Raw genomic sequence first — 26,038 nt, forward strand, 5'->3', positions numbered from 1 at the left:
AATTATATACATTTAAACATGAAAACTGCAAATCACAAGAGAGGCTTTACAAGAAGCTAAAGCAAGCCTCGTTCAGTGCTCAATAAATCCCTTTGTCCACCCAACTTGGTACCCAAATAAAAAGCCAAATCTTACCTTTTCTAACACGTTTAACTGGAGTCCCTGTTCCAGCTCTTTTAAAATGCTGCATTTTGTCACTTGTTGCTATCTGCTCTGGTGAAACAACATGACGGGCTTCATAGCTTAGTCCAGCTCTGTGAAGATGTCCTCTGACATGATTGGACAAGCCAACACCTGTTTCAAAGGTTGCTGGACAGTATGGGCACGATTTCTTTTCAAGCGACAAATCAGTCCAGTGGAAAACTGAATTATGCTTTGGCAATGCTGATCCTACATTTTCTAAATTCTGAGGATCATGCAAGTCATGCAAGAAGTTACTACCCTCAGCATCTTCGTAATACTCAAAATAAAAGCCATCATTCTGCTCATAACCAAGTGAAGATTTATCACCAGCTTCATTATCTTCCATTTTACCTTTGAATATGGGGAATAGGTTTACATGCTCCTGATTAATATCACTGTAAGATTCATCCTCCACAGACTGTGTAGTGTAATCACATAGTTCAACATTATCCCATGAACTTTCATCCTCCGTTTCATAGCTGTCTTTTTTTTCAGCAGAGTTTAGTTTCTGTAAAACAACAACAGTCATTTTATGCAGAAAATCTGGATAGCAATCCAAATCATCTCCTGTAACAGAGCCTTCCCTCTTGGATTCTTTAACCACTCTTTTTACCGCTACATGCCTATGATCTTTACAGCCTTCTGCCCTTTTGCAATCAAGGCTATTTGAATCCATGACAAAACAATTATTACTTGATGAAGAAAATAAATGTAAAGCACTGACAGATTTGGACTCTTCCTTTTTTAAATGCAAAGGGTAAGAGTCACTAGATTTTTTAATAATCCTGTAGTTTTCATATTTGTGTCTATATAAATAATTACTTTTTTTGGCACTAGCTTTCTGCTTTGCTGCTTGATGAAAACATTTACGTTTTTGGTCAATGCTATTTCTAATAAAAAAGTTCTTGTTTGTAGAATTTAGATTGCACACACTTACAGATGACTGTGAAACGCTTTTCCGAGCCTTCTGTATCCTGTAGGGTCTCTTGTGAAGTTTTGCGAAGTTACTGGATTGTGAAGTAGAGCCAAATGATCTTTTTATATCCTGTTTTAAAGCAGAGTTCTTTGGAAAAGTAGAAGAATGTTTGATCAACTGTTTTGTCCTGCTACGAAAATCGAAAGATTCTTCTATTATACTGCCTTTTCTTTTCTCTAGTCTAAGATGGCTACCAAAGGGATCAAGGCATGATGCCGAATGCAAATATGCCATGTGTTTTTTTAAAATGCTTCTAGCTGAAGTCGCAAATGGACACAGCTTACACATATATGTCGATGACTTTCTTGAGGACCCTAAATAAGGATCTTTCAAGGATGCCTTTTTCTGAGTTTTTCTCTGGGACAAGTCGCTCCCAATAACTGAACATTTGACTACTGCTCCATGAGCGATCCCTCGATGGCATTCCAGTTCATTTTCTGTCACAGCCATGAAATTGCATTCCTCACAACAGTAATATCTTTTATCTTTTTCATGGGTCTTTGCATGCTGCACAAATGTTTTGGGACAATTGGTACCAAATACACACTGTGGGCATTGTAACCGTGCACTCCTACCCTCATCCTGAAGTTCTTTCAGCTCACGGATTTCTTCCATCAGTTTCTGCCTTCTTTCCTGGTGAATTATCATATGTTTAAGAAGGGAATTACGATCTCGGAATGTCCTTCCGCATTCCCTACATGCATAGGGCCTGGGGACATTGAGATGCCGGAAATGACTGTTCCCATCTAAATGGTACATCATATGCCTATGCAGATGTTTCTTCTCTCTAAAATTCACATTGCACTTTGTACAGGGATAAAATGATGGTTCATCAGTACTGAAAGTAGATGGTGGTTCAGAATCATTCTCTTCACATTTGTTTTTCAAAGTATTGGATAGAAAAGTGCTAGTGTGAACAGGAGAAGTATCTTCTGCACAGTTACTAGTGGGACTATAAATGAGCTGCTGGATACCATCAACAGTTTCCAGCTCTTCATCTGTAGATTCAGGCTTTACTTTACTCAACGAATATTTCTGTGGTTCTACTATTTGTAGCTCCTCATTCTGCTCTAAGAATTCAACATCTAACAGTTTTGATTTACTAAGAATACAACTGGTATCATCAAAACAGTCTTCAGTATAGCGTGTTATTTTACTAACATCCATTTTCCTTTTTCGCTTCTTTTCTAGCCCTACCTTACAGTGAATGGGAGACTTCTCTATTGTTTCTTCATTAGTCATAAGAAACTGTATAAACTCTTTCTGTGGATCCCAGCTGGGATCACATCCCGATCTGAAGCCACCTGTACCTGAGGAAATGCTTGTTAATGTATCGACACAATCATCTTTCAATAGTAAATTTTTATCATCCTCACAAACTTCTACTTGGTCTACTAAAGTGCTATCTACACTATTTCCTACTGTTTTCTGTGAATCACAACCAACTGAAGCAGAGGTAGGTAGATTTTTAATGGAATGAGTCAGGTTCTTAGCATGTGCTACATCAGGTAACAAAAATAAAACTTGGTGCTGATTGGATTTCTGTGTTGTACTCTTCGCAGGCAGCTGAAGATCATGAACCACTGTCAAAGTTGAGCAGGAATCTGCGAGATGACCTCCAGGCTGTCCAGTGGTTAATGAAACGCTGCCTTTATTCATAATGGAAGTCTTTGTTGAGGTGGAGTGTGAAACTGGTCCATTAACAGCAGTTCCTCTAGACAACATAAAGTTTTCACTAGAAACAGTAGGAGCACCAGTGTGTACAAATAGAGAAGCCTGGCCTCCACTTAAGGCTTTTTCAGATCTGTCCCTTGATAGCTCCTCAGTCAGAGTCAATGTGTTGTTCTGAAATGATGTGTCACTCTCTTCTGGTTTGGGAATGCCACCTTCTTCCTCCGATACAAAATTATCATCACATAGGATTTCTTCTTCTTTAGCACCAGTGACTCCAGTATTTGTCTCTAAATCATCCATATTGCTGGTCTGTCCATTAAGTACATTTATACTAAAAAACAAACAAGAAAAAAATCAGGCAATTGCAGAAATAAATAATGACAATTTTAATTTACAGCTTTTCTTCAGGATCACTCTTCACACTGTAATCTAAAAACATGTTTTGAACTTGTCAAAAATCTACTTTTCATTTAGGATATCCAGGACATTTACAGTGCATCAATGAAGCAATAAAAAAAACCCAATTTTTTGCTATGTATTCTTAATAACCATACAGCAAATTAGTCACTGCCAAATATCTCAGTTCAAAGAAGCCTGAGACCTACACACAAGCAAGATGGGGAAAATCAGACTGTCAAAACAAAAGCAAATACATTCTATATGTACATAAATACAGATTATCTTCAGTTGTTCTCCAGAAGTCAAAGTGAGCAGTAAAGGTTATACCCAGACATCTACTAGCAATTCTGGGGTATTTTTTTAAACATACTTTCTTTAGGAAACTAAAACAGTTTTTACATTTTTCAAGGTAGCACTTTTTTCGAAGTACTTCCATACAACTGACCTGATGCTACATGGAAGCCTGCAGAAGGGAAAAAACACAATGAAGCTGATTTTGAGCATCCGATTAGTGACAAGAGACACAGCAAAGGATCAAACTCACTGAGGAAACCAGATGTCTTCCTATTCCCTTTTTACAAAAGGACACTCATTGCTTTAAAAGAAATAAATCCCATTTGCTTATAAGGCTATTTTAAATGATAAGCAAATTAAACAACATCTTATCAAAGATGGGGGAAAAAAAATACTGTAAGAACAAAACAGCTCATTAGGATCTACCTACCAGATGAAGTCACCATGTTGAATCCAGAGCATGACACTAACAGTATCTTCCAGTACAGAGAACTACTGCATATTAATTCCCCATGGGTGGCCTCGTCTTTCTACAAGTGACTCTTACTAATGCATCAAATCATCTATTCAATGCTTAGTGAGCACAAAGGAGATGCCTACACATGAAAATCAATGTCTGACCAACAGAAATGTAAACTTTAGTCTACCCTGGCATTCACTTTTTATACGGGTCCTCAGAACACAGTGAGAATAAGGCATTAAAACATTCATCTAGGAGTCAGGACATCTATATTTTACAGAAATCACATATTTTACCCTTAGAGAGTACTACTCACTTTGATCTTTTGTGGGATTTGATTCCTGCAATCACATAGTTTCAGTTACAAATTAACATTTTGAATGGAACTCAGTTAAAAGGAGTTATTACCTAGAATCTTTGAAATAAGATGTTATAACTCACAACTAATACCCATGGCTTCCTGCAATGGTCCTTTATCGAAATCCAGGAACACCACTTTGGACATCCTTTTTTCCTAGGGAGAGAAAACAACCTAGTTAAACAACACCAGTTTCATCTTTATATATAACATTTTAAAATATGTCCAGTATTTTAAATTCAACAGAACGACAGCTATCCACACAATTCAAAGCTAACTACTGCTTCACAGAAATTCTCTTTTATTGCACTTGTTTTGTTTCAAATCAGCAAAAGGACCAAACAATTATTTAACCTCTTCTGAGTTTGTAAAAAATAAACCCTAATGTAAGATAACTTACTTTTGCAGATAAAACTATTTGGAGTAGAAATACAATGAAAAATTCAGTTATTAAAAAAGTATTTCCTTTGCTACTCACTGAACTAGCCAATTTAGAAATACAGCAATGCTCACAACAGAGGCATAATAAATGTTTAAAGTGTGTGAAATATTTTATTGTATTATTATCTATAACATACCTTTACGCAAATGTTCTACTAGACACCCAGTTCCTCATCTTGCCATTTCTTAGATTTTTTTTCTTTGCTTTGCTGTTTTGAGATGGGTAATTTTTCACTATAATAACGACTTCCAATAAGATCACATCCAAAGCTATCACCCTAAAATGGTGATAATGCACCACCCAGCAGGAGTCTTTACATCACCTACATACGTTAGCAATGGGCAGTGCAAACATGCGCTAAGAATCAGTAATGCAAAAGTCAATTAAAGGAAGTGAAGCCTCCAATCATGTACAACAGCTCCAGCAATTTTACAGCTCAGAAATGTAGGCTTCATGTAGTATCAGGCAGGAAAGTATAAAACTGTTCACGAAACCTTGGTAAGAAATTGAGTAAGACAATTTTGCCTGGAAGATGTGCGTTTTCCTTGGTTTATTGCTGCAGAAGCAGACAAAAGCGTGCTCAGTCAATCTGAGAGCCTGTATTAGCTTTTCTCAACAGGAAGCAACGTTGCTAACGAAGTGGTAAATTCAGTGTTAATGAGTGGCTTCACTGTTACCACCTCTGAGGTAAAACCTTCCATGTTCCAAGTTCTACCCATCTGTTCTGGTGTGAGGGGTTCAGAGGAAGAACAGACGCTTCCCATTTAAAGCAACTTCACTGGTACCCCCGAACAGCGGGGAGGCAGACTGAGAATACTGCGCTGCTTGGAGACTGCAATCCTCATTATCAGAACGGCTCCTCAAAACTGCTCACAGGTTTACAAGATGAAGACAGAATTATGTTGCTCTACATACAAAACCATACTGCTAATGAATATTAGTATTAAAGCTGAAGTTAAGAAAGTGGCTAAGACACCCTGTGGTCACCATTGAACTGAAATGCTCTTCAGAGTTATTAGATATATCTAAAGCATTACCTAATGCAATGTAATTACCTAATGCAAGTAAGAGACTCTTCTCCATACTGTGTATTTATGGAGATTGGGAACTATTCCATATGGCTATGATCAGAAGTCTTCTATGGTAAAATAGGTATCCCTACAGATTTCAGTAGTTGAATCAAGCCTGAAATGCTTACTGTATCATTAGTATCACTGCTACATTTTAATAATTTCCAGCTAATTATCACTTTTATTCTTATCATCATCTACTATTATTTTCTAGCTATCAGGTTGGTACAATTCACTATTTTTTCTGCAGGACAACAACAATCAAGTTAACGGTTTTAACAGTGTGGCATTAGATAAAAACAGAAAATGTTCTTTTAAATTACAATAATTTAGTCTTGTGATAACACTGAACCAAGATGCAATAATTCAGTTACATTATCTACTCCATGCATCAGAATTTATGCAGTAACAATGACAGGCATAGCTGAAGACACAACGCCATGTTTTTTGAGGAAATGAATATTATCATCTAACTTATCTCTTGGGGAAAAAAAATCAGTCATTGTAACTAAGATGTAACCAAGGCTATGCAATACACTTTGACTGCTTCCATAAGAGTTTTACAATTATCTTCTCTATACCATATCAGGAGTACAAAATGATTAATTCTGTAAAAATATACAGCATTTAATACTTGGTATATTTGAAAAATTAAAAATTGAGATCCAACTTTCAATTTGTTGAAAGTACTGCTTATCATATCCAGGACTACCAGGACTATATTACCACAACTAGATGGTTGAGGTAATTTTTATTTAAGCATCTAGTACAATATACCTAGGAGATACATACACGTAAAAATGGTGATGGAAAGTGTCTGGAAAAGCCTACACAAGTGTACACAATTCCGGCTCCTACCTTTGAAACACACTTTATCTAAAGGCTAGGTCGAATTCAATTATTTAAATTAAATTATTCACTTCAATTATTTCATTTAAGCCTAGAATAACTGCAATGCACTTATCAGTGTTATTCTTGATTTACATGCTATGCTATTTACTATACAGAAATTATTTCATATTCAAAAGTAGAAAGAAACCAATTATTTATTCAGCTAAGCCACACTCCACTCTCTATTAACTGATTTAAAATCTACCTAATTTTAAATACTGTTTCTATTCATAAAGTATCAGTTTTAAAAATCATAATGTGTTCTGCAGATATGACTGCCTGTGGCCAGACAGTCTAAGCATTAAAAAAGTGTAAGGTCAGATCTATCTTCAAGCTGACAGATCATAATTTAAATGCCTTAAGCTAATCTTATTGTCTTAAAAAATCTTGAACATCAGTATTTTTGCAAACTATCAGCACTTGCTATAACACCCTTACTACACTACATCTTGAGGTTACTACAGAAGAAATGAGGTGATAATTGCATATTAACATAATTATTTGGTAATCCCTCCAAGCAGGCTTCCTAGGTCACTCAGTAATTCAGATTAGATGCAACCTTCCTGTCATCAGATCTATGCTGTCCACTTTATGTTCATTAATAATTCTTTTTGATAGGAATGTACTTAAATCCATTGTTCTATGTACATTATTAATTGTATGTATTACCAGTAGGTTTATGACATTTCCAAGTTCTTATTTCATAACTACAACCTTTATGACACAGTAGGGTCACACACCAAATTAGGAGCGCTGCCTTCATGCAATGCTAGTTCAGTCAAGCTTACACCTCAGTGCAAGCCCAGTATCCTTTCACTGGGAGTTACAATAAATTTGAAAGCACACTGGAGCTGAAAAATAAAGACAGAAGAATCTGGCTGAGTTTGTGACAAGCATGAAGTGCCTTTATGTGTTCTGATGTCAAGTTTCTCACTAAATTCATAAATGTGAGCCAATGAGCTAAACGCACAGAGCGACTAAAAAGCAAAACAAAAACTTAGTAGCCATCTCCTAAATGGTTTGAATTTCATCAGCCTAGTTAAAGAAACTGAAGCAACACAGCATCTTTCAGCAGTGCTGTAACAAAGGCAAAAACGTACTTGCCCTGTGCTAAATAACTCCTCATAAGTCAAGTTCTTTAAGCAGATATGTGAATAACCAGGACACTCAAGGGACTGTTCAAATATTCAAGACATTGAAAAGGTGCTTCAGGTTTGCACTGCTCCAATTTAGATTTTCCTTCAAGACTTCATTATATAAATAGAGAAAACTAACAAAACCTACCATTTTTCCACACATGCTCCTGTAATAAAGCTTTCTCAAGTGACAGACTGTATGAAAGGTGATGGAACCAAAGTCACAGATTTTTAGGCAACAAACAGAAGACCAGAGAGAGTTTAAGGACATCATGGCACAGGACTAAAAAAAGCATCTCCTTCCATTTTGTCCCATCAGTCTATGCTTTAAAACCTTAAAAATGGCAAACATCAAGCACAGAATGTCTGCCAAAAGAGAAAGGTTTAAGTTAAGAACCTCTGGAAAATTAAGGTTTGTACAGAGTAATAGAAGAACTGGTAGTGTACCAGCACAAACCAGCCACATCTTGAGAAAAAAAAAACAACCTTAGAATTCAGCTGCACAATATTTTTGCCTCCTCCATCTACTAATGCACGGAGTTTATGCCTCTAGAGCGTTGGGTGTTATCTAGCAATATTAATGGCCCAAATCAGTAAAATCACGATACTTTGATCATTAGAAGAATACCTATTTCTTGTTTTCCAGTTTATTTTTTTTAAAAAGCTATCCCACTCCACTCTTCAGATGGAAATAAAACCACAAAGCCTGACAACTAGAAGCGAGTCAGGGACTCACCTTGCCTTCCCTCACTTCTATTTGTGTTTGCAAATTAAGTTGTTGAAAATACATTTCCTTCTGCACAACAGAAACAGTATTTGTAGACCACCTTACTTAACTTTGAAATCTGCAAATGAACCCTTCTGCATTTTTTCAAACTTCTGTAGTGAAGAGACAGCTTGCTTAATATGCCTAACACCATGAGTACTGCCCCCCCCACCTACTTTACACACAGCCCACAGTTATTAATCTAACTACAACATGAAGAGTTCCATTCAAAACTAGTTATCTTCAATACAATTCAAATCCACAGCTGTTCATGTAACAATACAAACACTGGAAAACTCCCATAGCTAACTAGACTGCCAGGTTAAAATTTTTTAAAGCAGTATGAAATATTTCCAATACAACAGTTGTATTACACCTAAATAAATACAAAGTTACTGCCACCTACAGTATAGCCTTTTATAATACTGCTAGAATGTTCACTGAGTTGACAAATACCGGTGGAAAAAGGTGACCATAGAGAAATTCTCAGTTACAGAGCAGCCATGACAAAAGTAGCTCATCTTTTCAGTAAGATTATAATTGGGAAGATCAAACCCAAAGCTATTTTCCTTAAATTTAGTTCCTAATGCAACAATGTCTTCAAAAACTCTCTGTCAGGAACAGTAAGGAAACCAAAACTTCCTTAAAAATGTCAAAATTTCAGAAACTCAAATTCTGGTCTAAAACATCTAAGAATGATATGTTAACTTCTCACATGAAAGGAAACTGAGCAAAACTTAAGAATAACCATCATACAATTAGACATCACAAAAGAGAATTCCATTACTGCCACCAACCACTCTTAATCTTATTCCTCAAGTATTGATTTGCTTGGGGAAATAACCAGTTTGTAACAATGGGGGGGGGGGTGCATCATGCTAAAATTCAATACTGAAATCAATAATAATAAATGACAGTACAATTTAAGTGTGACAAGAGCCACATGTATCACTATAGAAAATACTCTGGTTTTAACTGCTCATTCAGCAGTTTAAGACAGTTTCATGGGCAGGTGCTTTTCTAGGTATTTCTAAAAGATGACTAGCCAGAACACAAAACCAAGATGTTGAATCTGGTAACTTAAGAACAGTCACACACTGTCTGGCAACTCCACAGGCATTTTAACTCCTGCCCAGAATTCCACAGCCCTGTTCACAGAGGACAGCCAGGTACTTGTCTCCATGTTCCTGCACCTCTCTAGTTTGGATTTTTAGTAGCACAATGTCGTTTGAATTGTACTGCCATTACCTCTACTAGAGATGACAACTACAATCAAATATTGAATTGTCCTAAATGCAGACATGCATGGTAATGACTAGCTGTATTCCAATAAAGACACAGAAGTATTAAAAATACAAAAGTAATGCTCTGTGAAAACACACACTATTTCTCTTCCTAACTTCTTCAATATAGGTATGAAAGTATTTTTAAAATGGTTTCCATCAACCAACTTTGAATTTATCATTCTGACAGCTGAAGAAAATTACACAAAAATTATTAGGGATATGGTAAAAGCATATTCTCTCTATCCCAAGTTATGCAGAATATATTGACAGCAAATTTAATATATATAACTATAATTTAATGCTCTTCTCCCTTCTACCCCTCTTACAGGGATCCTGTTTTCCAGAGTTCTCTCACTAAATAAAATAACATTATCACTAAGTAGAGTACTATTATCACACTCAAATTTATAAACATGCATTTCCCAAGTCCCACCTCATTTTCTAGTTGTATTTCTACAATTTTAAATTTTACACAAGATGAATCCCTCTTCTTCACCACCATATACTTAAATACCTTCCTGGTGTGTCATACCTCAAGAGAGGCTTCTCAGTGTCAGCTCTTCGGACAATACACTAAAAGTATTTCCTCCCTGCAGAACCCACTGCCACCAGCAATGTTCCTCTCCAGTCACACTAAGCGAGACATTTCACGAAGAGAGCATGTTTAGGAAAGTACCTGCACGCTTCCAGACTTTAAGATCACCACTACAGTCCTTAAATGGGCCATTATACGAAAATTAAAGAACCTGCTGACCACTGCAGAAGATTTTGGCTTGCAGAGAAGAGGAAGTATTTTCAACATGGCATCATATACTGTCAAATTACTGGGCTATTCACTGGAATGATGCTTTTCTTTGAAGCAAAGCCAGTTTCAATAATTGCTACCTTCTTCCACTATCCCAAGTTCCTCCTTTCACACTTTATCAACCATTTTCATTATCCAGTTTAAAAGGCTGGGATCCAAACACCGCTGAATCGGCACAGTTGAGAGGCGACAACTATGGGTAAGGGCACAAACTTTTACTAGCTTTGTTGACAGAAAAATCCACTGGGGAATCTTTCCTAAAATCTACATGAATAAATAAAAAAGTAAAAATGTACAGAACATTTCATAAGGCAAAAAAGAAGCTTTGACAGTCCTCTGTTAAACTGCAGAATGCAGCACTATAAAGAATTCTACCATGAAGCAAATTTTATGTTCTAAAATTATTTCAACTAAACTACTCAACTGAAGCAAAATGCTAGAAGTAAATGCTAAAATAATTCAACTGGGGAACATTAAATACATCTTCTGAGAATACTATTAACACAAGCAATACTCTTAAATGGCGTATTAGACATGATAGCTAGATTTTCCATAGAGACATACAAATGCAAATCCTTCCAGTGGGTTAAATAAAAAGTATTTTAATTTCTACAACACATAACTAACTTTCAGAAATTTAAAAACTAATCTACTCCTCCTTAACCTATAGTTTTACGGGATCAGCCACCCTATCTGCTCAGAGACAAATCCTTTTGAAGCCAGGTACTGCCACCAAGTGGTGGTGACATTTGGATTTGCAAATCCAGTTATTCCCCACGTGTAGAGCATACAGAACTGAAAAACGTTCCTGCAGCTGCCAAATATAAGCAATGCTCTACTAACACAAGACATTTTAAAACTCTTTGAGTCATCCCTGCTGCCCCTCTCTGAACCTTCTTCAGCTTTTCTATGTTGTTTTTCAGTCACCTGACTACAAGAAGCAATACACATTAAAATGCAATGCAGTTCTGTGAATTCACAAATTCACAGAACTGGATCTGGGCTTTGTTTTGCTCCCTAATAAAGCACAGCAATTTTACTGATTTACTGACTATTCGGTTGTCATTTTTACTGAACTCTGGAAACCTCAAGATCTCCTCCAAGCAACAGCAGTACTGATCCAACATCATTACACTGCTTCCACTTATTCTTTTACACATTTTTCTGTCCTCTTGCTGTGAATGCAATCCTACAGGCATTCTCCTCAGAGGCCAGCTTTTCCCTACTAAACACAGAAAACCACCATTAAGATGAAAGGTCTTCAGACTTTCATTCAGAAGACTTCATACTTAAAACTGCACTCAGTTATTTATACATCAGACTTTTCAACTAATTTTCTGTATTTAAACAAGTAAATAGATAACCACACAAATTAAAAAGAAACAGCATAAATGGCAAGCTTTAAGCACTGAAAACATTAGAAGGCACAAGGAACAGTTTACTGAATTGAATTTTATTGAATTTTACTGTCAATCCAAGTCCCTTTTCCAGCCATAATTCTTGTTTTACACTCATCCTTCGATGAAGTTTTTCCTTTTGCAGAGTTATATTCATTTGTTTTCCCAAAGCAGCACATTTCAGAAACCAGCAAAGTCAGGCTAAGGCAGTAAACATCTTCTACACATAAGTATATGCATAACACAGTGGTAGAGCTTATTTTTAATTGGGCATAGTTCAGAAGACAATTCATAATCAAAGTCCTGAATCAGTTATACATTATACAAAAGATCAACACTCAATAGAAGAGTTATTTTAAATTCCCCACAAAGCACTCTTCTATAATCAGTATTTTAAAGTTGACAGCAACAGCTCTGAAGAAGTCTTAGTGGAACAGAAGATATGAACAAAGCAGTTCATGTCTATTTTAATATGTACATACTACAATTTCAAGGCAATATTAAGTCTACATAATAATTGGAGCTTGGAATTGAGGAACAAACTCATTTAAGCAAATGGGATCTCCCTCTCATCTCTTCAAAATATCAAGTCACTGCAAGCAGCTACATTCTGAGATGGCACATAAGTCAAACAGCAAGCAGGAAACTTGAGGAGATGGCTTTGGCTTGTTACAGAGGTCTCTGTAGCTGAGTCCATCATGCCATGTCTCCAAAGTAGAGCTTACTGAACTGTGGCGCCTTACCTAAAGATTCGCTTGAAAGACTCAAGTTAAAACAGATTAAAGCTCATTGTTCATGTTTCACATAATTATATGGACACAAGATTAATTTTATAGCTCAAATTATTCCTGGAGTAGCAAGCAAATGGAAGAGAAAAAGATAAGCTTCTTCATTCTTTTTCTCAAAATAACAGAGAAAGGGGGTTTGGGGGAAGGAGGAAAATGCCAGTTACAGGAAATTTGCAGATGGGCATTTAAGTTCTACCAGCAGTAAATCTCCATAAATCTCTTTGTCTTTCAAATAGCTTGCATATGGGTTCCTAAAGACAGGAAGAGAGGGCAAAATTCCAACAGAATTTCATTGTTTAAAACTTGAAATGCTATTCTGATAGTTAGTCAAATTTCCCACACCGTTATTTATTAATACATAAAGTGCAAGTTTAACATGCTGCTTTTACAGTGCAAAGTACACTTTCAGTACTTTGAAACTAGGTATATGTAGAGAACAAAATTATTTAAAGTGCTCATAATTTTGTCTCTCAACAGCTAGCAGAACACCTTGATAGTTTTTTAACTAAAATAATTTATGGAAGAAAAACATTATTATCATCCTAAATAACAGGGGAAATACCTTTTTTCCTCTTCTGGTTTTGCAGAAGTAACACTGCACCATTACAGTACATTATAGTAATCAAGATACAAATTTCAAGAGAATTTTCACTGATCACTTTTCCGCAGGTTTCAGAGCATATGCAAATGGCATTTTTTGGAAAAAAACCCCACCAACACAAAACTGCTACTCACCTTTGCTTGTTCGATTTACATTATGCTGTAAGATCCACTTCCACATTAAAACAAACCTGCAAAATAAAACAAGAACTTATTGTACAGCTGTCATTGTTTTCTGCTTGTGCCCTAGACTATGAGACAAGACAGAAAAAGAAGGGAGGTAAGAAATACCCAGCCATAAAACTATTCTATGTTTTTTTATCTCTGGGTAAAAGTATCAACATTCCAGTGGTTTTCTCTTAAACACGTGTAATTTCCAAATAACATAGCTACTGGCACTGTAATTTTAAAATTCTACCAGGAAGTTGTAACAAATATACACTTGCTATTAAATTTAGTGGGCAGAACAGAGAAAAAGGAAATTGCATGGGAAGAAAAGCTCTGCATTTGCTGCTAGTGCCTTCAAAGTCAGCTATCTCAAGGTCCCTGAACAAGGAATGATGCACAGAAAGGAAATTGTTACAAATGAATGCTTTGGAAAAATCTTTTTAGCAAAAATGATCAACATATCTGAGATTAAGTGTTGGAGGACTTGAAGCCTGGGCCCTTCTAATTTCTCACCTTTTCTAAGGCAAAGTTGCATTTATGATTCTAAGGTTAGCTGGCCCACTTAAAAATTGTAATTTATTTGTCTGCATGAAAGCTGATCAATGTCAGATGAACTTGTTTTGCTCATGTATCTTTAGAACTAACTATACAAGGTCATTTTTCACTTCCTATTTGGAAATTTTGAAGAGACTCCAAAAGCACTGAAGCCACACAAAAGCAAGAATGGATTTGGGTACGGTATCTCTACAGAACTGGGTCTACTAATGAAGACACAGCTAGTAGCACAGAGCTCTTCAGAAAGGGTAGGTTGTTCTTATCTAGACTAAATGTTTACGGCATCATCAGAACTGACCCTGGATGAAGTAACTATCATCACACACTGTCCTTATCTCATTTTATTCACACACAGCTTTTTGATTCAGAGCTCCCCAATCAATCTGCAACTCTCTCAAAGCCCCTTGCCTAAATTACAAAGACAGAGAGTAAGGGAAGACAGACCTTTCAAAAAAGCCTGACTGGATAATCTAAAACAACAGAAGATAAGTATCTGAGTTCCTGGTCCCAGGACTGTGTCCCAAGTATCACATTAAACTGCAGCTTTATGCATGAATGTTACTCAGTAAACATACTCATTTCTCAAGTAAGATTTATTACAGAAACAATACAATTCTTTGGTCAGATTTTAAAGTAATATTCATTCACCGAGAGAAGCAGAAGTGTTACTTTCAAACAGCAGTGGAGTTCTAGTGCATAAATGTAAAGCTATAGTTATAGTCCCACAAAAACAACAGCCTCCATATACAAAGAGCCAAAATACCTTTCAAAAAAACCAGGAAAAAAGTCAATGGTCATGGCTTTACATGATCAAACATTATGATGAGCACTAAACCAGACATCTCAGTAAGCCTGTGCACTTTGGCTGGGGAGTGACAACCCCAAGTCTAACACTTCTCTAATTAAGAACTACATTGACTCTTCCCCCATGCAAAATGGCCTCAACACCTACATCTTCTAAACTTTGCAATGAATGAAACATTAGTAATAACTGTTCTTAACACAGATTTCATGGCTTGTGACTCGAGTGCAGACAGAATCTTTCAGTCAAAGAAGTGAGCCCAGACAACTGCAGATCACTGAGGTGATACAGCTGCACAGCGTCACTACTCTCTGTAACAGCCCTTCAATATGAATACTTTATTTTGGATCAATCACTTGATTTAGTACAGGGTATTTTATGTGAAAAATCTATCTAGAGGATACTCTTATGCTCACTGAAGGTGCACTTTGCAGAAAACTCAAATGCAAGTACTCTTGCATTTTACTATTCTTTAGATCACAGGGAGCTCACAAACCACGCTGGGGACAAATCTGAGGTTATTCTACATCAGGCACAGAGGGCAAGAGAAGGAAAAAGAGAAGATGGGCCATCATAATTTGCATATTGTCCAGCTGAAGAAGAGGTAACAAGTTTCACAAAGAGATCACCAGCAAGTAAACTACTGAAGGACCAAAGGGCTGAAGGACCAAAGGGCTGGTCACTGTAGCCCTGCATCAAAAACTTCAAAGGGCCCTAGAGAATTAACTCCCCTTTTTGGGATTTCAAAGCCTCTGATGTACAAAGCTCCACCCAATGCGAGATGGTACTTGCAGTGTCATGCGAACATCTTCATGAAGGCAACACACTCCACAGCACAACAGACCTTAGCCCAAACTATTGACAGCATCAGACTGTTTAAAGCCACCCACCTACAGTACTTAGCCAGCACTCACATCTCCTCTCAAAGGTCTTTCTGCTGTCAAATAAGATTCCTCTCACTCCACTACAAACTCTAACACCTACTATTAATTTCAAGGGTGATGACATTTGAAATAACTGAGCGCCTGACATTCTTTACCAGCAGATTTGAGAAAGGTAGTTCTCCAAAAATTTCCTTAAGGAAAGGCAAAGATTTCAACTTCATAAATGCTTCTGCTTCAATTTGCCTGTCTTAATTCTCATTATCAGGAAAGGAAGTGGGAATGAAAGTCACTCTCCCATACCAGGTAATAAAAGAGGGCATGAAAAGGGTGACAGAACTGAGTAAGAAATGTAGTTACAGAGCATTCACCTGAAGGCCTTGATATTCAGAATGAGAAGGGGGACCACAGCAAGAAAAAAAGACCGCTGTGAAATGGTCAGGCTTCTGATAAGCAGCTTCCTGTTCTGATATGGGCTGTGAACAGGAAGTGGAAGAAAACCGAGATGGTAGAGAGAGAACACAAATGCACCCCCAGTGATACTAACCAAAAAAAGATGGACTGAAAACTCTTGCTATAACGAAGTATCTCCTAACAGCACATCCTCTCCCTCTCTGAGGAAAAAGTTTAACAAACACTAGAATGCAAAGGTATACAATGACTAAATAAAGTCTGTTGTAATAACAAGAGTTTTGACCCATGTGTTTACTATGCAAGCCCTTTCATAACAGATCTGCATTGTAACTGACATTTCCACATCCATCTGGGAAAAGGCACCATCACTTGAACCACCACCTTCTCTTGGAATGACTGCAGCTAGGAATGTAAGTCATATGGAAGCGTCTTAGGTGGTTTATTCAACGGGTTTTGTTTTGCCGTGTGTTGCTGTTTAATACAAAATCAATTTTGCCCCTATAGCTGATTATGCCTGTGTGGGAAGAAAAAAAAGAGGAAGAAACAAAGACTAGAATAACTATACTATTCAAACTACTTTTGTTGATATAAACTGTGGCTAAACAGTCAATTTCACCAGCTTGACAAAACGTAGCAAAAAGGCTTGCAACTGTAGACTTGACTTCATGGCTTAGAAAATTAGATTAGTTAGTCCAGAGCGGCAGCTACATTTATTAGGGTATGACCATCCCAGCATTAAATTCAAATGCAGGGTGTGGAATAAATTTCATTCTAATATCTGTTGCAGCTCAGGAAAAAAATCTATACTCTTACAAAAATATAATACTAAATATCAATGCAGGAAAAAACAGCCAGCAGAAAGCAGAGATTACTAAGAAAAGGCTATTACAAGAAAGCCAGAAGATCCTACCAAAATTGTGCATGCAGTATCAGGGATAAAGTAATTTCAGAAGACGACTGAAAAGGCAAAACCTCAGCTGATGAGAGTCCTACATAGTTGATACAGATGAAAAGCTCTTTAAATACAAGCCTATGCTGCCATTTTCCAAACAAGTAGTCAGCAATGACCTTGTCTGTACAAAATGTAGTTTCCTGCTTTCTATTTGCAGAAGATTTGATTGTCTTTGATTTCTATTTAAAAAGTATAAAAACAACTTAATCTACATTCTGTACCCACAAATATCTAGAACTAACAGCCAGTGTAGATTAAATAATCATTTGAATTTAAACATGAGGTTTTCTAAAACCACAAAATTAATCGCTTTCAAGAATTTGCAGAACCTCTCAATCTATGCTATTCCAACTGTAGTTTAACCAACTGAATTATATATGCCACAGTCCCATTTACCAAAATCAAATTTGTAAAGAAAAAATAATAACCACTCTTCTTAAAACAGTTAATGAAGAGTAATACTTAAGAACAGGCACTATGCCACAGTCTGAATTACCCAAAAGCCAAATTAAACGAAAGCGTAACACTTTATAACATGAGGAGACAAAATTTAAGTCTTTACTGGAGATGCTCCTGACTTCAAAGAATCTGCAGTGAGTGAACAAAAGCAAGCAAGAAACTGCAAGAGAGAAGACTGCCTCCTGCATTTTGAATCTCCTGCTAGATTTTGAGAGTTATCTGAAAAACAGTTCAAAGAAGTTACAGTTCTTCCTTTGTCTGTTCATCAGAGTAAAAGCCACACGCACAGTTCCCAAAGCTGTGGTAGGGCTTTCACGTGGAAATGTTGAAATCTCTCATTTTTCTTCTCGAAGAAAGTTTTGCTTTTTGACAACACTCCATATGGGACAGTGAAGCACTTCAAGGAAACGTGTGACAGCACAGGAAATGAACACTACTGATCATACCTCAGACTGGGAAGCTGTTTCAGTCCAAACAAGATTACAAGTAGTTCAATGCAACATTAATAGGAATATCACAGTAGGGGAAAAAAGTAGTCTCATAGAGTAGCTTGAATGGAAAAAAAGGAACCTCTGTTGACATCATCAATTAGGTCTAACAAATGATTTAATTATTATTTCAAAAATGTGCATACCATAAATTTAAAAAAATTGAAAAGTCATCACAGCAAAAAGTATTCTGGTAGGAAGGAGTTTGGACTACCAAAACATATTGGTTGAAAAGGTTATTTTTCCCCTCTATCAGTAAAGAGATCAGATGCAAACAGTCAAAGATGTACACAACAGACACACAATAAAGATGCAAAGATGTCTACAGAGAAGCAAGGGGGAACAAACAATTTGAGAGCTATTTACTTTGAGCATACATTACCTAGTAAGCAAATATGTAGCAATGAACACACAAATGAAAGCATCAGAAAAGCACTAAGCTGAAGCATCAGTTTGAAGATGTGAGTCCTGAAAACATTTAGAATTTCAAGACCTTATGAGAAAATACTACCCTGTTGTTTCTGAAGGTTACTTATGAATGCAGTTTCTCCCCTCAGCTAAGATGGGTGCAACATTCTAAGTATCATCGATATCAAAAAGTTTACAGTCCATCAATATCCTACTAAATTGAATGGCATTCTTCACAATGAGATTTACCATAAACAATAAGCCACAGGGAAATAATTCACCATCTTTATAATTTCTCTGCCCATTCAAGCTACAGATTAATCTACCACTTGCATAATATCCACACATTTTCAGTTACCCTTCAGCCTATTCATTTTGACCACATGAACTAGCTCTTCATTTACTGCACTTATATACCTTAAATATAAGAGCTTTTCTTAAACGGGGAAAGCTTAAAGCCCAGAATGACATAATCTCTCCACTCCATTCCAAACTACTAATGGCACTGTACACATCCTTGGCATCATCCTTGTCTCTGAACATTCCTCTGTTCATTATGCTGGCAGCAAAATCTCATCAATACCTCACCTGTACAGGAACTGCCTCTGCCCTTCCAGTTATACAATACTGCCTCTACCCTTTCAGTTATACAATCACTCTGTGCCCACTTATATATAAATATATTCCTTCACCATACATCATCACGTAAGCTTTACACAGAGCACCTCAAAATACAGTGACATACCCTATATGACTATAAGCACTGCAAAAAAAGCATTCCAGAAGATATTTACACAAAATCTTCCCTACCTCGTAAGAAACTGGATTATGGTTCCTTAAAAATTTTTAGTCCAAGTTTGCACCTCCCATTTCTCAGATGAAAAATAACTGAAATTGCAAACCAGGAAAGCTTGATCACTGAAGTGCTTTCTAAAGAAACAACAGCCTAAAGTAAAACCCATGCATTTTGTGTCCTAAACAAAAAAAGCATGCTTTTAAAACATCTGAGGCAACTGCTTATATTTCAAGGTTTGTTCTTAAAAAACTAAACTGTACAGTGATGACATTTCTAGTCTTGTCCTCTCCTTTCTCCAGAACTACAGAATTCTAATAAAACCATGAAGTTTTTATTAAAGTTAAGCATAAAAGTAAAAAAAGTTTAAGCTAAGATTGTGTCCATCAAATTACTGCATCCCCTTTAGTGTACCACTAAGCAACACCATTCTACAGTTCAAACATCGGTCTTCACATACTACTAATTCTTCTACAACTTCCAAGTTTTATCTGATGCATATTTGGCACACATTACTGTAAACAGTTTATCTGCCACACCTCTTACTGAATCAATCCAGTGCCTTTTCAGTCAAAGAAGTCCGAGAGCGAACCAAAACCCCAAAGATGAAAAAAGTACAGAAAAATGGGATCTTCTCTAGGTATAAAACACATCACACATATGGGACTTTGAAAAACAGTAGACACAGTTTACTGTCAGACCATACCTGTCCTCAATCTGCCACCTGTGGAATCCTGACAGAGACAAAAACTATTATTCACACATTCACTGAATTTGACATATCCCTTTCCTGATGTACTGCATAAAACAACTCTGAAATTCCTCAATGTAACTGCAACCTATTAATCAAAAACCTGCAAGAAGTTTACAACACAATGCATACACAGATGTCCTTATCAAAACAATACAGTTTCCCAAGCAGATTCCTCTCTATAATCTGACCCTTATTTATATATCTTGAACTTTATTTATAAATCTTCAAACAGAATTTAGGTTGGGCATATTTATTTCAAACTCAAAACATAAAAAAAAATCTTAAAAAAAAGCTTTGCTGCATGCAGAAAAAAAACCTCAGGGCTTAATTTTAGAAAGCCAGAATTATGTTACCATACACAACATATTTTGTGAAATAGTATCTCGTTACTGTTTTTTTTTCCTGCAAGTTGTTTTATAAGGACATTATGTTTATTACTAAAATTTAAAACCATTAAGCAATTTTTTTAGTGTAGAAAAGGCAGTAATGAGGTTTTAAAAGATATTTACTAGAAATTAGTTTCTCCACTAAGCAGACTGGCATTCTAAGACAAGAATGCCTGATGATATCCATTACATCTAAATGCATTAAAATATCTGCTCCCTTTAATGACATTTTTACTTCAAGGCAGTATCTCACACAACATTTCTAACAGTAGTTAAAGCAGCACATTAATAATCACGCCATGTTCTTACAGTAGCAACAATCATTTCTGGTAGCCATTTTCTTTCCAGCTTTAACACTGTCTCAAAGCCAACAGTCCTTCCTGCAACCTCAGTAAAAACCCAAAGGCAGCAAACTGCTCTGCGGTCCTCTCTGGCTACACTCTTCAGCTGCCTCCCTCCAGACCAGCTCCAGTCCAATGTACTCACCTATCAGCATTCTCTAGCGCTGCACTCGACTCAATTTCAGTTTACACTAAAGGAAATGAAAGAGCATGGCAGTTCCCTTTTTAAAAAACCCCAAACGACCCAACCCCCATATTTAGGAGACTGAACAGTTTGCTACTAAAGGATACTTAAAGGGGAGGGCAGCGCTGTAGTTCATTATTGTCACCTGCAGGCGCTGAGAACACAGAGCCCAGCGCAGGATCACCAAGCCGCAGGCAGCGCCTCGGTCACCGCACCGACTGCAGCCACCAACCTCTGCAGATCACAGATTACAACACCAAAGCCAGTGCTGGGGCCAAAAACAATTTCTTACTAGACCTATTCTAAGTATCTCTGAATTTTCTACGTTTTAAGGCAGACAAGTGCACACACTCATTTCCAAGTCTTCTCTGTGTTTCTAAAGTCTTAAAAATGACAAAACTTGAAACACTTTCTTGAATTAAGACTGCAATGCAGATTTCAAAAAAAGGTTGAGCCTAAAATCCTACAGCTCAAAATTAGTGATAAATGACTATTTTCTTCTTTCCTTTAAAAAAAAACTAGCAAAAAATCTCCCCTTCTGGCTATCATGACAGTTTGGAAAAAAGCAGTAGAGGACAGAAAGTTACATAAACATTTGTAACAGCTATGGCAGGAAATAGTGAACTGGTACTAGCACATAAGTACTCCCTACAAAACAAGATCCTAAGCCCAAATTCAGTTCCTCACAAGTTTGTTCCAGTTGAAAGGGTAGCTATGCTGGGATCACGAGCTCTAATGCCTGCTGTTGTCTGTCTAGACAGCATTTCTGACATTTCCTGACCATAGCAGGAAAGGGAATCTCCCGTTCCTAGCCTCAGAGGAAGTGTATTTTCTGGGCCTATGAAAATGTAAAATCTAACACAAATTTCCTAGAGATTTCATGCCTACTTTTCAAAAGTATTCACAAAGCTTTGCTCATTAAGTGCTAAGAAATATCTCATTAAGGGCTTGCACTTAAAATGAAGGAAGGCTTATGGTGAACTCTGAATTGGTGCAGCAGAGATTTTATTCTGATATCCCTATGACAGTACCATCCAGCAGAGGACAGAGCAGACACTCTGGAGTATCACTCCCTGTAAACAGCACTAGTAACTCTCAAACAGCCTTCTTCCTTATCAGAGGACTAAGCTGTGACTACAATGAATGTTTCAAGATGAAGAAAATAACCACATAAAACAATCCCCAAAAAATACAAACTCCAAACCAATCACCTAAAAACATAAATTCCAGTGCTGCCATTCTTCTAGCAAAATCTTTTTCCAAATAAAATATATACATATTTCATACAATAGGATTCAGCCACCACTTACCAGATTTGAAATGAAGCTACAAAATGCTTCCTAATTGGGTTGATATATAAGCTATAATCTTTACAATCTTTGAAAGAGCACTTTAGGGAGCCACATATAGTTAGCCAGTAGCATAAGGACTTCCCTTCATTTCCCTGGAGCCTGCTTTTTGGTAACAAAGGAAGGTTTTGGTGAAGAAGGAAAGTTATAGTATACTGTCAACACTATCACCTTAATTGCCATTGAAAACGTAAAAAATCCATTCCTCGTTGAGCTGCTCAGTGTTCATTTTTGGTTTGGTGACACTGTAAGTTTCCAGCATTGTCCATGGCCTACATAAATAGGTAAAAACTATTTCCTACCTTAGATAAGCTGCAGCAATGCAACATAATTAAGCCAGTTGTGTTTTATTTTACACCTTTATGCCAGATTAGTGTTTTCGGAATGGGAACAACAGTCATTTTACAACTGAGGTTATTCTACCAGACCTGGCAAATGCTTCCACATCCCTCTTTGAAATTTAGTTTGTGACCACATGAATACTCAGTCGAGCCAGTCACACATCACTACCACCAGAACCACAGTTCAGGTCTGACACAGCATCCACATTTCGTTAGTAAGCTCCTATTCATGATCCCTGTGTTCAATTGGACAGGGTCCATAAGCTTTATTACGAATATACTCATCATACAGGAGTGTTTCCTACAGTGAAATGTCACAGAGTTTACTAAAGTTACTGCCTTTGCTACAAAATTATTCCATGAAAAGAAGTTTGCTATGAAGCACGTGTTTTCAAGATCTACCCCAAGGACTCTACTCAAGTTACACAGTACCTTAAGGTCTACTTTCTAAACTGTTTAATAAACATCTCTGGAGTCTTCATGCAAGATTGCTTGAAGACCAAACTTTCAAAAGCAGCTCAAGAAACAGGAGAGACAAGACAGATACTCTAAGCCTATTTCATATGCTCTGCAGTGGATTACTGGGATAGCACAGAAGAACTGGATCTGCGTGGGCTAAGACTGCATAAAATCCAAGAGTATAAATGGCACAAGTCATTCACATCATTACTGTTTCAGAATACAGACAAGCTTTTTTAATTGAAGCAAAGAAACCTGTATGTTTCCCGCCCTAAAAAGAACATAACCCCAAGACAGAAATATTTTCTTCTAGCAAGTAAACAGCTTATGTTATTCACAGTAATAGCAAAGCTTCTTAAAACAAACCAAAGTCAGCACCAAAGATAAAGGAAACTTTGCCATTGTCTTGAAAATTCACGGTTAAAAAACCTCTGAATACCTTGTTCAAAGGCTTCATAAATTCACAATGACTAATATGTCCCAAAAGCTTAGTGTTCTACATCAACAGAGGTTCTGTGCCTTCTTTTGGGCCCCTAAATACAGCTGACTATTTGCCTACTGACTGGCCCCAGAGCTACTATATTTCATCATCATTGGGAATTTTGTAAGCATACAAGTCAGATTTCAAGACCTCCTCTTTGTTTTCCACTGAAACACTGAAGGAAATATAACCAATACATAAACGCTGAGAGAATACGTATGAATATGAAATCTGGTTTAAATGGATAAAAGGAGCAAGAGTAACTTTTCCTCAAGTTCAAAGACAACATGTAGAAGCACACAAAATTAAAGCAATTCTGATAAAAAAGTTCAGAACATACTTAATACCTACTTAACTTTTAACAGCTTCAGAGAAAACAAGAGCCATGAATGACACTGCAGAAGTCTGACAAAAGTACAGAAATACATAAGGAGTTTGTCAAAAATTTAAGAAATAACCTGTCTTTATCCTCAGATTCAAATAACTAAAGAAATTCTGAGAACAAGTAAAACAGAAAACGAACTTACAACACAGAACAGGTCAACTTCTCCAACATTAAGCCTTCAGAATATCCTAACCAAAGCTCTTCCTTGAACCAGAAAACTCTTTGGAATTTACGACATTTAGAGGAAAACAGTGACATTTGTATCCTTGATTTTTTTTATGAGGTATAGGCAGCCACAAAGCACTCAAATTTGTACTTTGGTCTTGAAAAGCCAAGAGGGTTTAGGGGTGGAGGTTTTTTTGTTGTTTTCTGGTCAGGGTTTTTTTTGGGGGGAGGTGGAGGGCTGAGAAGTGAGGTGGGTTTTTACACTAATAGGACTGTGCTGTGGAAAAGTACTGGTAACTTTAACAGTTTTGCATTCTTTCAAATAGCTGCTGATTTAACATCATACAGGTTTGGTTTTTATTTCTGAATGGTAAAATCTCCTTTAAGGACAGGAAGAAATGCTAATGAATCTACAGTGACAGAAAACATGAAGAAAAAGAACAGCCTCAAGCAGGTAAAAACCAGAGCACTCTTTCCTGCTGAAAATGGCATTCTGGAAAATTACTTTAAAAAACTAAAGGAAAGTTAAGGTAAAACTGTCTGTCATAACAAAAGTGAAACCACAGAGATATTTCTTTGGACAAAAGCACCCTAACTCCTAGTATTAGAATCACTAAGTTGGAAGAACACTTTGATCAAAGAAGGTCATGGAAACCACAACACAGGTGATCTCTAGTTAATCTTCCCTTCTTTATATTTACATCCTTTGAAAATAGTATGCATCAGCACACTTCAGGAGCAGCTTACTAGATGGACCTAAAGCAAAGTTACTAGAAATATATTAAATAGCACTTTACTTGAAACAGCACCCAGTATCGTAAAGATCAAAGCAATCACCTTGCAGAAGTCAAACAAACCAACTTTTCTCTAAATGACAAGAAAAAAACCCCAAAACAATCAAAACCTCCAAACTAGCTCATCATTAATGCCCCAAATGACATGAAGGAAGGAAGGTCCTGCTGTGATACTGCAGTACTTCTTATGCAAAACTATCAACTCAGCCCTCTAATTTCCTAATGAACATAGCTGAACTTCTGAAAAAACTAAAGAACCTGGATGCCTTCAGTTTTACTGAATGTCAGTACATTATCCTAAATATTGCCTTCCTTTAGAACTTTGTATGATGTTCCAACTTTAAATTGTTTGTCCATATACAAATACTGATAAATATCTGTAAAGACATACAGACAAAGAAACACAACTGCTCATTTGTTCTTGACATAACTCCTTATTAGACAAGTCATCATCTCTGCTCACCTCTGGTAACACTTCACTGGACTAAAAAAATGGAAGGCAAATTCCAAAGCTGTTTTTAGTATCTAAAAGACATTTCTAAAAACGAGTTATCACAGTACCTGTACGGTATTTTTAGAAATACTGTGACGTTTCAGTTATATAGGAACCTGGATGGCTTTCCCCAAGCATCATTTCTATTTTTGCACTCTCCTTTGTGCAAAAATACATTATACCTTTCCGTGCTCATTACTGCTGGTAAAACATAGAAAAGCAATAGCAGTCTTACCACTGTAGTAGAGAAAGATACTTGGAGAACAATTTTTTTCAGGACAAGCTGTTCTTCTTCCTCTCCAAATCTCACACATGCCAGAAAAGAAACAATCTCATCCACCAGCTCTTTCAGCCACATGTACAGCAGTGAGAATCACACTGAACATCCTCAGCAAGCCTCACCACCTCCAAAATCTGGGAACAAGGGCCTGGCATTTAGGGGAACATGGCACAGACCACTA

General features: G+C 36.8%; 1 protein-coding gene across 10 annotated transcripts in view; it reads right to left on the reverse strand.

Moving 5' to 3' along the window:
• Nucleotides 1-26,038, reverse strand: part of ZNF644 (zinc finger protein 644) — a 48,444-nt gene that overhangs the window by 15,493 nt on the left and 6,913 nt on the right. For 4 of the 10 annotated variants that reach the window (XM_084210936.1, XM_084210929.1, XM_084210931.1 and 1 more), the window contains exons 2-4: nt 13,661-13,716; nt 4,395-4,500; nt 136-3,164 (exon numbers count right to left, since the gene is read on the reverse strand). In XM_084210936.1, coding sequence (XP_084067062.1) covers nt 136-3,133 — 2,998 coding nt within the window. In that variant the 5' untranslated portion in view covers nt 3,134-3,164; nt 4,395-4,500; nt 13,661-13,716. Of the gene's footprint in view, nt 1-135; nt 3,165-3,631; nt 3,696-4,394; nt 4,501-13,660; nt 13,717-19,462; nt 19,541-26,038 lie in introns of those variants that run through there. The other 6 variants (XM_084210938.1, XM_084210937.1, XM_084210930.1 and 3 more) reach the window with 4 other exon arrangements.

The sequence above is a fragment of the Fringilla coelebs genome (genome assembly GCF_963513975.1).
Source record: "Fringilla coelebs genome assembly, chromosome: 9".
Taxonomy (NCBI): domain Eukaryota; kingdom Metazoa; phylum Chordata; class Aves; order Passeriformes; family Fringillidae; genus Fringilla; species Fringilla coelebs.